This window comes from Equus asinus, chromosome 3 (assembly GCF_041296235.1).
Source record: "Equus asinus isolate D_3611 breed Donkey chromosome 3, EquAss-T2T_v2, whole genome shotgun sequence".
In the NCBI taxonomy this organism is placed as follows: Eukaryota; Metazoa; Chordata; class Mammalia; order Perissodactyla; family Equidae; genus Equus; species Equus asinus.
In genome coordinates, this window is record NC_091792.1 from 53,748,186 (window position 1) to 53,764,241 (window position 16,056).

Sequence of the window (16,056 nt, forward strand, 5' to 3'; positions counted from 1 at the left end):
ACGGCCAAACACTGTGACAATCCTTCTTGTCCAGATCTCAGGGTGTGTCCTTATTTAGCTCTCCTCCATTCTCTATCTCCTTAATATGGAAACAATGGACCATTTCAAGAATCCCTGTGTACCAGTTAAGTGACGTTAGCTCCTCAGGGGAGTAGCATATCCTAACTAGAGGTTAAAATAGATCCCTGGAAAGTGGGGTATACATGATAACATGTAAATGACATGATAACATCCAGAAAATGAACTTCATTAAGCCAAAAATAGAGAATGAAGAGTAAGAAAATGTTTTCAATATATATGACAAGGAATATTATGTTTTAAATATACATAGCTCTTAGCAATCAATAAGCAAAAGGAAAATACTACAACAATAGTAGAAGATAAAGGACATAAAAGAGAAATTCATAGAAGAAGAAACACAAATGGACTCTAAATTTTGAAAAGATATTCATATCACTGGTATTCAAAGAAATTGAGATTAAGATTCCTTGTTGAGAGAAATTCCAAAAAATAAATAAATAAATAAAACAGGCACTCTCATACACTGATGATGGTTATCACAGCTAAATGGTTAAAAGAGCAAGTTCCAGAGTCCAGCAGGCATGGCCACCCACTAACTATGTAAGTGAGCACAGTGTTTTTCACATAAGAGTTTGATAATCAGTAACATATTTTGTTATTATTACTTGTATTAATGTTATAGTAAGAATGGGAATTAGCATAGCCCTCCTAAACGAGAACGTATTGATTTATATCAAAAGCTCTAAAATTTTTCATAGTCTTTAACCCAGCAATTACTTCTCTAAGTAATTAGAAAAGAGTAGAAAGTTTCAGATAAAATTATGTTTATCATAGCATGTTATAATAGTAAAATAATGGAAACGTAATGAACAGTAAGAATAGGAAATGAATGTATTACAAATTATTATTAAAATATTAAAAGGAAAAGTTTATTTCCCGTTCATTGAAATAGAACATTCTCCAAAATATGTTGTTTAAATGGGAAAAATAATAAAACCACATGAAAAATTTTTAATTATGTGTATGTATGTATGTATGTCTGTAAATGTGTATAGCTTGTGTGTACACAAACGCATGTACATACGTTTGTAAATGTGTATAGTGTGAAATATTTTGGAAGGATATTCACCAGAAAGTTAATAGAAGCAACTTTTTGGAGGGGCAAAATTTTAGTGATTTTTCTTTTTTTTATATACTTTTCTAGATAACAATTTACTGGATGTGCTTGACCTTGATAATCTTTTTTAAAAAACTATTTAAAATTTGGGAAACATTTGGGAAGCTATTATGGAAGTATATTTAATGACACAGAAAAATGTCCAATATGCATTGATAGGTGGGAATATAAGTTAAAAAGATATACTTTTTTGTAAAAAACACACTATATGAATAAAAATGACTGAAAGTTTGTATGTCAAAATGTTAATAGTGATTATCTGTGGTATGTGAGAGTATCAACATTTCCTTTCTCCTTTTTTTTTCTTACCTATTTTTCTATTTTTCAAAAGGGAATGAATTAAACAAATAATAACATGCCATATTATAGAAGATTATAAGTCACAAAATTGTGTCTCAAAAGATTTTTAATAATGTGAATGAGAAAATGACTATAAAGAAACTCACCAAAATGTTAACAGTGCTTAACTCTGTGTGAAGGTCCTATTAGGATTTTGCTTTCTTCATTACACTTTTCTTCATTTTACAAGCATTGTAATGGGAGAATAAATTGTTTTATCTTTTGTAATTTGTGGTTAGTATTTACAGTATACTTGATTTGACAGTTATTAATTCTTTTTTTATAAAAAGTGTTTTGTCTTTAATAACACATGAGACTACTGATGTGTACAATACCAGATATTTCCAATGAGGAGTTCACATGGAGAGTAGAATCTTAGGATCTCCACATGCCTGAGTCGTGCTAGATCAAGAAGGTACCTGGTGTTTTCTTTTCTTTTTCCCAGAAGAATTTTCTGGAGGTGGCAGAGCTCTTTCTTGTACAATCCTTACTGATCTGTTACTTCCTATCAAAGATTTTCCAAAGACATGATAAAAATGATGTAATTTCTGTATTTCCCATCTTCCTTTGGCATCTTTGGATTTAGCTGTAGGAAATAAATTATTAAAATATGCTGGTAATGCTATTTATAAATGAGAGTTCCATTCAGAGAGCATTCATGAGAAAGGCTTTGATAAATTCCCTTAGAAATTCACATTAATCTAATTAGAGACATGTTAGAGATTGAGCTATAGAAATTTAAATTATTTGAGCTATATTTAAATATCATGGAAGGATCTAAAGCAGTGCCTCTTATTTGCATATTCACTTTCTTACAATCTTCTAGGCATTATGGATATTCCCCACTGAACAAGTCAATGGTAAATTTATGCCCTTCTTTTCTTCCAGTGCATCAAAATCACAAGATAAAACACCAGCTCTTTTGCACTGTTGGTGCCACTGGGCACAGGGTCAAGAACAAAGCACATGAACACTCTGTAAGACCAACTGACTTGAAAATAGAATCTCTGAAAACTACCCCCATATCAGGTCAAAAACATTTGCCTAAAACAACTTAATCAAATTCCAGATAATAGCATAGAATGGACTGTGGAAACAGGACATTACCAATTTGCAGACTATTCTTAGTCTGAGGAGTACTGGACACAATTGAAAGGAACGTATCCTTTCTCCAAACTGCTGCCAAAGCAATCCTTTTAAAGTAAACCTGATTTCTTGCTCCCATGGTTTAATCATTTCAGTGGCTTCCTGTTTCTCTTCCATTACTCAAAATCCTCACTAGAGCCTGCGTGATGATCCTGCATCATCTCACATCTCTGTACTCCCGGCTCTCTGGCCACTTCCTGTCATGATGTCCCCCTACTGGTCCCCACTAGTACCACACAGCCAACTAACTGCCTTCATCTTTCAGATTTGGCTTGAAAATTCCCCAATCCCTCTAGCAGCCTCTTTTCACCCTTTGCTCATGATTACTCATCATAATCGTCATAATTTTACTCATCATAATTTTAAATAAGCATCTCTGTGATGCTCTGTTTACTGTCTGCTTTCTCTGCTAGGCTGTGAGCACTCCCAGAGCAGGAGTATGTCTTTCACGTTCCCTGCTGCATCCCTGGAAGCCAGCACAATGTCACTTCATAAGACAGAGGCTGAATGAGTCTGTGAGAGACCCACAGCACCACTCAGGCTGCCATCTCACAGGCTATAAAAACTCGTAATTGTGTGGCACTGATTTTTATTTTTTCCTATCCTGATTTTCTTGTGCCAGCTTGAATTCCAAGAAGAGAACAAGATTATAAGCTATATTGGTCCAAAATATCCCACTGCCAAAATAATTATTTGAATATTTAAGACTTATTTCACTTAATAAATAGAGTTCTAAACAATATTCTAGAGCAAGTAATTACTATAATTACCAATTGGCGCAAATAATGACAATACAATGTGATTAACGAAGGCATTGGGTCTTATAAGATAATACAAGGAAATTTTTAACCCCAAACAACAAAAACTGAAAGAACTTTAATAATAACATGTAAAGTAATTTGTTGTAGCAACCAGAGAAAAATAAAATGCTAAAGATTCTGTCTGGACCAAACAGCTTTTTCCTCCAATAGGTCAATTGGAATCTCAATTTTCAGATTAAAGAAATTAGCTTCTTCCCGGTCCTGCTGTGAAGGTGATGGAAATTTATATAGTGGCAGAGAGAGAGAAGAAGGAGAAGATAAATTACACTTCATTCATCTCAGATGAGTCATTTTTTTCTTATACGTATGACACAATTATTCAATAAATAAGAATGTTGAAAATGTTTGCTAGATATTAGTTATGTTTACCATCACTGCTGCACCTAGTCCTTTCAAAATCATCGCTGAGAGGTCTAGCAGAATGCCAGTGTGTGAGTTCATCAAATTCTCTCTTTTTAGAAAGAGAGAGAACAGCTGGGTCATCACTGAGAAAAAAACAAAAGACATACATTATAATACACATCTAATTTTTTTCTTTTTTAGTTTCTACTCTAAACCATGAACTTACTTAGGTTCTCTGCCTTTAATTTTATAATTATGAATGAGCAAAACACATTTTTTACAAACAATATATCTCTTGACAAAATAGTCTAGAAGCAGGCAAGAACATCTGTGGAATTGTCATCTCTATAATGATTTTTAAAAAGCACATATTGGGGTCAGCCCAGTGCCATAGTGGTTAAGTTCACGTGCTCTGCTTAGGCAGCCTGGGGTTTGTGGGTTCAGATCCCAGGCATGGACTTACACACCACTCATCAAGTCACGCTGCGGTGGTGTCTTACACACAAAAGAGAGGCAGATTGGCACAGATGTTAGCTCAGCAACAATCTTCCTCAAGCAAAAAGAGGAAGATTGGCAACAGATGCTACTCAGGGACAATCTTCCTCGCCACACAAAAAAAGTACATATTAAGACTTTCTTTGTATGGGAGATTGAATTAAGTACCAAATAATAGCCAAGAGTATATAGCCTCACGTACTATAAAGATATTTCTGAAGTTGAGAGACGCTTCTGGATTATTTTTCCTGTTTCTTTGTGTGTATGTGTGTGCACTTGTGAAATGTTTCAAGCATAAAGAAAAGATTAGACAATAAATGACACCTGTGAACCTACTATTCATTCATCCCAAGATATTCACCGAGTGCCTGCTATGTGCCAGGTACTCATCTAGATGCTGAGAATATGTCAGTAAACAAAACAGACATTAAAAAAAGTCTTTGTAGAGTTTATATACTAACAGAGTTATAGACAACAAAGAAATATTAAGGCAAAATATATACTCTGCCAGATGGTGAAAAGCATGATGAAGAAGAATAAAGCAGGAAGACAGGACAGTGAGTTCCGGGAGAAGGAGAAGGTGTGATTTTAAGTATAATGGTCAGGAAAGGCTTTGCTGACAAGACACTGGGACAATGAGTTAAAGGTTGTCTGAGTCAGAACACGTTGAGCAAAGAAAACAGTAAACAGAAAGGCTGCGAGGTGGGTCTGTGATTATTATGTTCAAGAAACACAATAGCTAAGACATGGAAACAACCTAAATGTTCATCAATGAATGGATTACAAAAATGTGGTGTATATATATATATATATATATATATATATATATATATATGCAATGAGATATAATCAGCCATTAAAAAGAAGGAAATCCTGCCATTTGCGACAACATGGATGGAATTTGAGGGCATTGTGCTAAGTGAAATAAGTCAGACAGAGAAACACTAATACTGTATGATCTCATTTATAGTGGAATATAAAATAAAAAGGCCAAGCTCACAGAATCAGACGGTAGAATGGTGGTTGTCAGGGGCTGAGGAGTGGGGGAAATGGGAAGATATTTATCAAAGGATACAGATTTTCATGTATAAGATGAATAAATTCTGGAGATGTAATGCACAGCACAGTAACTATAGTTAACAATACTGTAATATATACTTGAAAGTTGATAATAGAGTAGGTCTTAAATGTTCTCACCACATAAAAAAGAGTTATTATATTTGATGGATGGGTTAACTAACCTTGTTGTGGTGGTCATTTTGCAGTATATACTTGTATCAAATCATCTTATTGTATACCTAAAATTTGCACAATGTTCTATGTCAATTATATCTCGGTAAGGCTGAAAAAAAAAAAAAAACCAGAAAGGAGGCCAGGGTGGACAGAGCAAGAGACCTTGGGAGAGATGAGTAGGGAACACGGTCAAAGAGGTAAAGAAGAGCAGTAAAGCCCTGTAGTCCTTTTAATCTGAGTGAGTTGAAACTCCTTGGAGGGTTTTGAGCAGAGGAGAGAAATAATCAGATTTTTCACCTGACAGCATCACTCTGGCTGCTATGAGACTATATTGAAGGTGGCAAAGGCAGAAGTAGGAGAGCAATTAGGTGGCTACTGTAATAATCAAGAGATGATGGTAGATTGTACAGGGGATGCAGGGTGGGCAGAAGCATGAAAAGGAAACACTCTATCTCTGTACTTTGGAAGAGGAGAAATAAATTTGTATGACAGTTTGAATGTAGTATGAGAAATATAAAGAGAAGTCAAGGATGATTCCAAGAATTCCAGCCTGAGAAACTGTAAGAAAAGAGAAGATGGAGATAGGGAACACTGAGGGAAGATCAGCTTCCTGCAAGAAGATCAGGAGTTTGGCATTTACACATTAAGTTTGGGATGTCTTTAAGACATCCAGTTACAATCAGAAGTTCAAAAGATTGACTCAGGATAAAATTTGGGGAATTTTTAGCAAAAAAAAAAAAGCTGGAGATAAGAATTTAAAACTTGCTAGCAAAAAGTTGATATTTAAAGTCATGACACTGGATGACCAAGGGAAAGATCACTCACTTTGTTAACTGTTAATGATTTTCCAAGTTTTCTTGAGATCTTATTTACCTTAAAGAAATAAAGCATTAAGGATACACTTTAAGCCTCCTAGATACTGCCCAGAAATGCCATTCTTCTCTTTTCTAAAAAGTAATTGTCACCTTGTATTTATCCATGGTATATATCATGTTCGTATCATTACTAAATAGATGCACATAAGTAACAATATGATAAGTACAACATTCTCCAACTTGCTGTGTTGCATTAGCAACGTGATTTTGAGATTCATACATGCTGATGTGTGCGTGCGTGCATGCAGTTTTTTATTTTTACTGTGGGGCATTCCATTGTATTAATATCCCACAATTCATTCTCCTACTGTATCTAGGATATTTAGTTTACTTCTATACAAATAGGACTGAAATGCTCATTAATGCAATTCACCCTTACGCAAATATAGGCGAATTTCTCTAGTTAAATTGCAGGTTGTAGAGAATGCATATCTTGAACTTTACTAGGTTTTATCAATTTCTATTCCCATTGGCAACATGTAAATGATGTTTCCATGGCCTCACTAGTTGTTTCCATTGCCACATATCTTTGGTATCACTTAGTCTTGTAAATTTTACTGAAATAAAGGGTATTAAATAAAATTTAATTGTAGTTTTAATCTTCATTTCCTTGATTAACAGTAAAGTTAAACATCTTTTCATAGTCTTATTGGCTCTTATCACACTTACTTTTTTATTAATTAACTGCTCCTATTCTTTTCCTATTTTCTCCTGCCTCATTCATCATTTTCTTATGAATTGTAGGAATTCTTTATACTAATCTTTTACATTAATCCTATGCTGGTTGTATACATTCTAAATATCTTCTCCAAATTTTTTATTACAATATGTAATTTTAATATCAAATGTATTACATTTTTCTTAATGATTTAAGTTTTATATAGCATTTAAATGCTCTTATATCTCTACCCTGAGGTCATAAAGATATTTTCCTATATTTTCTTCTGCAAGTGTGACTATTGTCTTTCACATTCAGATTTCTATCCACTTGGAATTTATTTTGTTGCATAGTGTCATATAGAGATACTTTCATTTTTAAAAGAAAAATACATATTTTGAAAACATATAACATTTACCGAATAATTTGTTATTTTCACAGTCATTTGTTTTGTCATGTCTGCCATATATGCAATCGGTAGGATCACATTTGCTTCCAAGTGCTCCAGTCTCCTTGTGAGACCACCAAAGTCCATGTTTTCCCCACCCTACACATTCCAGCATTCCTTATCTCCTCATCGTTAACTGCCTAAAAGCCCCATCCCTAGAATGATGGTTAATATTTGGACCACCTAAGTCATCTCAGAATTAGTTCCATCAGGCCAGACTCCTCTGTTTATCTCATTCTTTACTCAAAGTCTACACTTGTAAGGTCGCCACCATCATTACCAGACTCTAATCATCATGGGAATCTATTTCTTTAACCTCATTATAAACCCTTTCACTGTGTCTTCTGGAACTTAGAGACTGTCTAGCAATTCTCTATATCCATAAACTCTTCTTTGAATGCTCCCTTCACCCAACTTTCTCTGAACAAAGCCTGACTCTTCCTTTAGGATCTTTTCTGTTTCCTTTGCCTCCTCCTCAAGTTTGTTAATTTTTTTTTTCAATTACTCCCTTACTATTGGGCCTGGAGGCAATTTAATACCCTCCTTGCTCCTCTTTGCTGCTTCAGGACCTCTGTGTCCTTTTCTACCCCATTGAAATATATGACCCTGATATAAGATTGATAGGTGTAGCAAATAAAAATGTAAACAGAAAAATTTGAATTTCAGGTGAACAATAAATGCATTTTAGCGCAAGTGTTCTTCATGCAGCCTTACTCCAGTGTCATGCCCAACAATCCTTCCTTGTTGAGAGAGTTATCCTCCTTGTTACTCTTTCTTTCTCTAAATAGATCAATCTTTCTCCTTACTACTTCTTCTCTCACCATTCTTGATGCTTTCAACATCCACATAGATGATTCACCTCACATCTGTACTTTAATTTTTATATCTTGGCTGCCACCACACCTCAGCCACCCATTCCTTTAGTTGTATCCTTAACGTCATCATACTTATTACAGAGAAAAAGGTAAATGAGATATTCAAAGAAGATATATAAATGTTTTTTAAATCATAATGATCAATCACGTATAAAGTAAAATTCTTATTAAAATTTATGTTCCAATGTGAAATTTTAATCATACGTGTGCAATATATACAACAAATCTAGCTCACTATATTCAGTTTTATATCTATATAGAAATATAGATATCACAAACAGGTAAAGTTTTTCTCGAAATACCTGCTTAGAAAAGGTAGTTCTGACATAATATCTCCAGCATATTCTTCAATAATCTCAGCCTTCAGAGGAATGAGTCCTGATTTATGAATTTCTTGATTTGATCCTGGTAGTATTTAGGAATACAATTAGTATTTGAACACCACACTCTAATAATAATTTACCAATGTGATGTAAGTGTTTCTGGGACAGCAAAGCTAAGCATTTTCATCATTTATTACAAAATACATGGTACTTCAATAGAATTGTTGCAAATCTGGATGTTTAAATTAAATTTATATTCCACATACTGTCACAAATGTAAATCTATTGAGTGAACTGAAGTATAATTCTATTTCAGTTTAAGTTGAATGCACTTGAGAAATAGAGTCAAGAAATCATTATGCAACCCAGAAAAGACAATATTTATTCTGAACCACAGTAAGAAATATGTGTATTTCTCCATAGACCAAAGAATATAAGTGATAAAGCTTGTAAGAATTTTCAAAATTTAACCATCAAAGTTAATAAAATGAAATAGTAATAAAATAACTTCTGTATCTTTGATTAATTGAAACTTAAAAGAACCCTTACATTCATAAGCTTCAAATAAAAGTTTTCCACATAAATAGGCTGGTCTAACCTGTCAATCACAATCCCTGGAGGTCTATTTAAATACAAGTTGGTTTCTCCATATGAGCTTTAGCGAAATTTATACTTCTTGTAGGAAATATAGTAAAGCTATTATTACAAGGTGTTCTCTATGCCTGACTATAGAGACAGACAGACCTGGATTCAAATTTTCTCGTTATCATGAATTTGCTATGTGATTTATGCAACTTTTCTGAGAGTTCACCTGTAAAATGACAATACCGTGAGTAGCGCTGTTTTGAAAACCAAATAGGAAAATTCATGTGAAAGGCAAAGCACAATACCTGGCAGGCTGGGCACTTAATAAATGTTAGCTTCCTTTCTCATGTCTTCACTTTGAATAAATAAGTAAGAAAACAAACAAAGAAGTTAAAAGGCAAGAAGATATTGCGATTATGGAAGATAATCAGCAGGACTAACCCTGCAAGAAGGCAAAACTTTAAAAGGTCAAATGTATTTTCTAAACAATGATTATAGTGCTAATCGCTTTCTATCCTAAATGGGGTCAACTTTAAAAAATTGTCAGCACCTCCAGGGGATGTTTGCTTCTGTGTGAGAAATGGTCTGGACGTTGTCCTCAGGGGTATGAGTCCTCCCAGATCACCATCCCCTGATAATAGTAAGACTGTGTTCCACAGCTTCAGACATTCTTGCATTAAAGTGTCACCCAATTCCAAATTTAGCCCTGTGTAGAAGAAAATATTTAAATTAGCAATTAAAGTCTGAGTGATAGTCACCATATTTTACATTTCATGTATATGAATTATTTCACAAGTTTACATCTGTGAGTATCTTATCTTGCATGCTTAAAACAAAACAGAATAGGTTCTGCCATATTTTCATGTCGTAACAAATGTTATAAGAAAGTAAAAGTATATTTGAACTTAGTTATTGGTATAGCTATATTTTTCTATCATTAAGAAAACGAAACCAGAGAAGTCAGCCTATGGTTCTAATATGGTGGGTGAAGGAGTCAGAGAGTCGACATCAGGAGTTCTGAAGGTCATGCTGGGGGACGTGGGGCAGGATTCCCGCACCATGCATGTTCCTTCTTCAGATAACAATCCAACCTGACACTCCTTTTCCATTTCCATAGGAATAACACCTTGTCCGGAACAAGCATCAACAAAGCTATGGTGTCATTTTATAACCTATGCAAAATACCTGATACATGAAAGATATACCATAAAAGGTAATACCTATCATTGTCTTCTAGGGCTAGCTTCTATAGTTTCCTTCAATTTAACCAAAGAATTCTTACAAAAGCCCTCAATGGAACCATTTATCTCTTGTGAAAATGCAAACTTTACATAGAAAATATCTGCCAAGAAAGCTTCCTACGCAACTGTAGTTAATTAGTGAATAGCTCATTGCCATTATTTGTCAGATACAATTCTCATCAACACAACAAAAAATGAATAAAAGACCTAACTATTCCGTTATTTAAAACATACCTCGACTGTATTCAATTTCATAATAATAAGCAATATTTTTCCACAAAATATTATCAGTTAAGTCAGGCAGGCCAGTGAAATTCACATTCCAATTATTTCTAGCCTCTAATTGTTTTAGGATGAAAAATTCACATTTCTTTAGCTGGAAAAAAAAGAAAACGAAATGAGAAAGGGGCACATGTTCTAAAGATACAAAATCTTTCCAGAATATTCATTTCTTACTTAAGCTTCCCTCAACAGGATCTATGCCTCATACTGAGAAAAAGGAACTAGAGCAAATATCATAACACGATGCGTCTGTCCCCCCTTGACAAAATATATGACTGCATACAAATGACCTCCCTTCTTCATGCTTCAGCTCTTCCAACTGTAAGACAACATGGTTAATCTATACTCCCTAATGTACACTGCAGCTCTAAAACAAAACGGTTCTTTTAAACTCATCACAATCAGGAACTCAATTAATATTACTTCATTGAATCAAAATAATAAAATCAATGTAGAAAAGTAGTAGGTATTCCGTTGTTATTGCTAAAGAGTTTCAGTTAAAAGTTGCTTATGCCGTCATTTCATGAGTTCAGACCTAAATAAAACACAGTCCCACATCAGATGGGATTTCTTAAATATACAGTGGACATGTCACCTGCATGCAGAGTACCATTGTGCTGACAATGACTCGGTGATAAAATCAACAATGTCCTTTTACAACCACACAGCTATGCTTTAATTTATTGTATTATATGGGTCTCTCAATATCTCACAAAAGCATTGCTTTCGTTTTTTGTAACTTTCACACTGCTCTAAATTTATTGGGAATAATTCTACTCTTAGCAGGCTTAAATTGTAATAGAGATTATATATGTTTTCTTTGCTTAAAGTTGCTGCAAAGTTCATCTTTTTTCTTGTGCTAAGGTGTCAACCCAAAATGATATTGCAATAGACCATACAAAATTATTAAACTAGGAAGCACCCTGCGAAATATGGAAACTAAGATTTTTAAAGTTTCACAACAGCAGACAAATGACTTTTATATTCTTTTTCTGTTTTAGTTAATAATAAATTATAAACATGCAATTTATGTAAATTGTTCATTACTTTAATGCATACATATATATATCAATAATAAGGATTGTTATTTCTTCAAAGAAATTATATCATTATTTGGAATTCTTCAAAGTATGGATTATTTCATATATATTTGAAGTATTTTTTCCTGGTGGGTACTTTTATACATGACAAGACTATTTTTCCTAGAAATATGCTTTGTTTGCTAGTAGCAATTTTTAAGATGTGCACAGAAAAAAGCAATATCAGAAGAAGCAAAGTATTATGCCTTCTAACTGTTGCCTTATTGAATTTTAAACGTTTATAAATTTCCATGTGGTTCCACTACCGTTCTTAGAAACGGTGAAAGTGTGCTGTCCCAAACATGAGTAATGATTCTACTCTTGGCTCTTTGAAACAGAGGTAAACGTTGAAGGAGAACCACAGTAAGGCAGAGCATTCTGCAAAGATCTGCTGCTTCCTTTAGTGTTGGTGGTTTCTTCAAGTCCTAGAAAAAAAAGAATTTAAAAAAATATCAGCCTTCATATAGACATTGTAAGAATTCAGACATGCAATAACAGTATTGTAAAATATTTTACCCATAATTTTCCCATATAATAGATTTTTTAACTTATTTTATTTTAAGAAAACTTTTAATAAGCATATGATTTACTTTTCTAAACAGTACAACTAGTTATTTTGCCAAGGAATGAAGACTTTTCAAAATACATAGCCCAGGGGCCGGCCCCATGGCCGAGCGGTTAAATCCGTGCTCCTCTGCTGCGTCCCAGGGTTTCGCTGGTTCAGATCCTGGGAACGGACATGGCACTGCTCGTCAGGCCACATTGAGGCAGCGTCCCACATGACACAACTAGTAGGGCATGCAACTAAGATATACAACTATGTACCGGGGGGATTTGGGGAGATAAATCATAAAAAAATAAAATAAAATAAAAATAAAGAAAGAAATAGCCCAGCGTTCGGTGTATCTAATACTTTCATTTTTTAAAATGATGAAGGATGGTCATCTCTTTGGAGGAATGTCTATTTACAATATATTTACAATATATTTACAAGCTTAAAGCAGCATACAAGGAGGGTGACAAAGCTTCTTGTTGTCGCTTCTGTTCCTATGTGGAAGACCAGGCCTGAGTAGGAGATACGATTGTATACTAAGGCAATGAAATTTAGCAGAATTTTAAAAAAACAAACAAAAACTTGGGTTTGTATCCCAGCTCTGCCACTAATTAACTGTTTGATTCATTCATCTATAAAGCAGAATACAAAGAATGCCTCACATGCCGAAAGGTTGTAAAAATGAATGATAATGTGTATAAGATACCTGGCATTGGCACACTGTACTCAATAAAAGTTAGCTGCTATTATTAATAGTAACATCGCTGTCACTATTGGTATTCTTAACAGAAAGCATGGGTTCTGAGCAACAGAGTAGATGACTAGTTATCCAGGTTCATCTTGATCACAGCCATAATCATTGCCACCAGCAACACCACTCCCCATTGGCTTTTATAACAACTAAACTTCCTGCGGATGTTAACACCTATGCCTCAAAATTGGCCTGTGAAATTCTCAGCAGCACTGATGATCAGCTGAGACAAGAATGAAATAGATCCTTATCCTTTGGTCAGAGAAGAAAGAGATAACAAGCTCACTGCAGAAAAAAAAAAATATCTTAATCTGTTTTACAAAGAGCCCTGCATGCTTTCCTAAGAATATGATCAATATATTTACCTCAATGTTTATTCAGCAAACCTGTGACAAGCACGTATTTTCTGGTTTTGATCAAGTCACACCTACAGCTACTACTCATAAACATTGCCGCATCTTTAAGAGTAACATTAAATAATTAAATTAATTTTTGAAAGAATCCCACCTGTGTGTTATGATTCTCTGTGCATATGTTTAGGTTTTCACAGTCTTCTGCCTTATGTAACATTTTTTTGTAGAGTTTTAGTGTCACAGAGCATGAAATGGAGCAGACAACACTTCTGATATCAGCTCCTTCTGGCCACAGATTCTGAAGCAAGGACAAGGTTTGATGTATCTGCAACAAAAAAAATTTTTTAAAGACCTAGTGATTGATTACAAGACACAAGATTCAAAGCTTAGGTGATATTTAACGCTAGAAAAAGAAGCTACATTTTTCCCATTAATGTTACTAATGCCAGAATGTAATGTTTCAAAAAATTAAAGAAAAATATAAAAGAAATGCCAAAGGAATAAATGAACTGAACAGTTGGAAAATATCTAATGGAAAATGAGAGTGAGGCTGTATCTAACTAGGTTCTAAATGCCATTTTAACATTAGTAACGATTTATTTTCCTCATCTGTATACTCGCCAACAAATCTAAACAAGCTGTGCCCAGTTTGAAGTCTCTGAATGATTAACCTGTAAATTCTTCAGTGTTGTTAGTTCTGACATTTTTCAGTGGCCTTTGAGGCAACTGATATAAATACAATATAGTCGCCTTATGATCCACAGCTGTCTTCTCATAAATTGATATAGTTGCCTGATGTTCCAAAGCTGTCTTATCACTGGTACTAAAAGCATTATCACTACAACCTCTATACTTTGTGGAAAGTTGGAAAGGAGTAAGAAATTGAAAAATTCAGCAAGGTAATTAGACAAGAGCAGGAGGTAGCTGTACAGACTTAAGATAATTTTGTCTGTCTGTGGCAGGATGCCACAGTCTGAACCAAGAAACTTGGCTTCTCCTAAAAAGTTAAGATGCTAATTAGACAAGTAACTTAACCCATCCATTCATTTAAAAATGTTTGCTTAGTGTCTACATACTATGTAGGGTTTGTAAGGATTTTATTCTAAGACTGATAACTAGCAGAGTTTTGAGCAGAGTAATACCATGATATCGGGTTGACATTTTTAAAAGATCACTTTGAATAAATACCATGTAGAAAGTAAATCATAGGAAATCAAGAGCAGAAGCCGAAATACAAGTAGGTTAATGTCCATGCAAAAGATCATAGTCAAGTTAACGTTGTAGGGATGAAGATGGTGTGAAGTCGGCAGATTCAGGATACATAGTGACAAGATCTACTGGCTGTGAGGTACGAAGGAAAGAATGAAGTCAAGGATGTCTCCCAAGTTTTGTCCTAAACAACTACAAGGATAGAGATGCTATTAACTGATATGAAGACTAATGGAATGGGTTTAAGGTAAAGGTCAGTTTAAGCCATGCTAAGTTTGCAATGCCTATTAAAAATCTGCGTGAAGATGTCTAACAGGCTGCTGAATATAAGAGAAACTAAGTATCTTGCTCATAAGCATATTGACTCTAGAGTCATGTGACCCCCATCACATCACCACATCATATCTAGTCTTCCAAAAAGAATGCTCAATGGAAGGGAAAACAATGTTAAATCGTATGTTTGGAGAAATAAAAAGGGTGAAATAACCATTGACTTAGGTCACCTTCCTCATGAGAGTTTACCAAAAGATCAATTGCTTAACTTCCATTTACAAGCTATATAGATAGTTTTCTTTTCCAGAATACTGAAAAATTCCTGTCTTCTAGGGATACAGTTCCTCAGTGGTACCCCCGTATAGTGTAAGAAAAAAAGTTTGAGATTTTAAAATTATCATAGTAGTTGTCTTCCTCAAATTTTACCGCATATTTTATATAAAATTTTTTGTAGGAAATGTTTAGGGTTTTGTAATCAATAAATTTAGCAAGGCTCCTTCTGCCTCAGTGCTATGCCGCTTGAAGAACACATCCCAAAGATGCTTATTTATATAATCAGTGAGGACATGAATGTGAGTAAAGGAAATGTCTGTCTTCTAGAAGCAACAGTATGTTTCCTAGATGCCAAGCTTTAATTTCCAGATACATGTGTTGTTACCTCTTTCTGCATGTCTCCCAAGTTTAATTTCAAATGACCATAAAGAAATATTCCTGTTCCTTGTGACTTTTGGAAATACTCTATTACGTAGGCATGAAAGGCGTGCCGCAGCTGTTTTTCATGCTACAGAACAAAAACAAGTAAGTAAATCTGGTTCAAATAAAAATACACATTGCATATCTCTAGTTAAACTAAATACAAGGTGGAAGATAATGTTCATGATCATTTGGCTACAGAGAAAACAAAAACAAAATCAGTTAATTCAAGTTAAAATGAACTTTTTCTCCTTTTATTTGAACTATTCATTGCTGAGATTATT

At 34.2% G+C, this 16,056-nt stretch overlaps 1 protein-coding gene across 5 annotated transcripts in view; it reads right to left on the reverse strand.

The window, feature by feature from the left end:
- The window catches only part of LOC106837751 (probable ATP-dependent RNA helicase DDX60), a 223,710-nt gene that overhangs the window by 72,250 nt on the left and 135,404 nt on the right, over positions 1–16,056 (reverse strand). For all 5 annotated transcript variants that reach the window (XM_044766994.2, XM_044766993.2, XM_044766992.2 and 2 more), the window contains 8 exons: positions 15,738–15,860; positions 13,752–13,922; positions 12,207–12,365; positions 10,814–10,955; positions 9,889–10,044; positions 8,733–8,835; positions 3,874–3,989; positions 1,957–2,123 (listed from right to left, as the gene is read on the reverse strand). In XM_044766994.2, the coding sequence (XP_044622929.1) occupies positions 1,957–2,123; positions 3,874–3,989; positions 8,733–8,835; positions 9,889–10,044; positions 10,814–10,955; positions 12,207–12,365; positions 13,752–13,922; positions 15,738–15,860 (1,137 nt within the window). The remainder of the gene's footprint in view (positions 1–1,956; positions 2,124–3,873; positions 3,990–8,732; positions 8,836–9,888; positions 10,045–10,813; positions 10,956–12,206; positions 12,366–13,751; positions 13,923–15,737; positions 15,861–16,056) is intronic.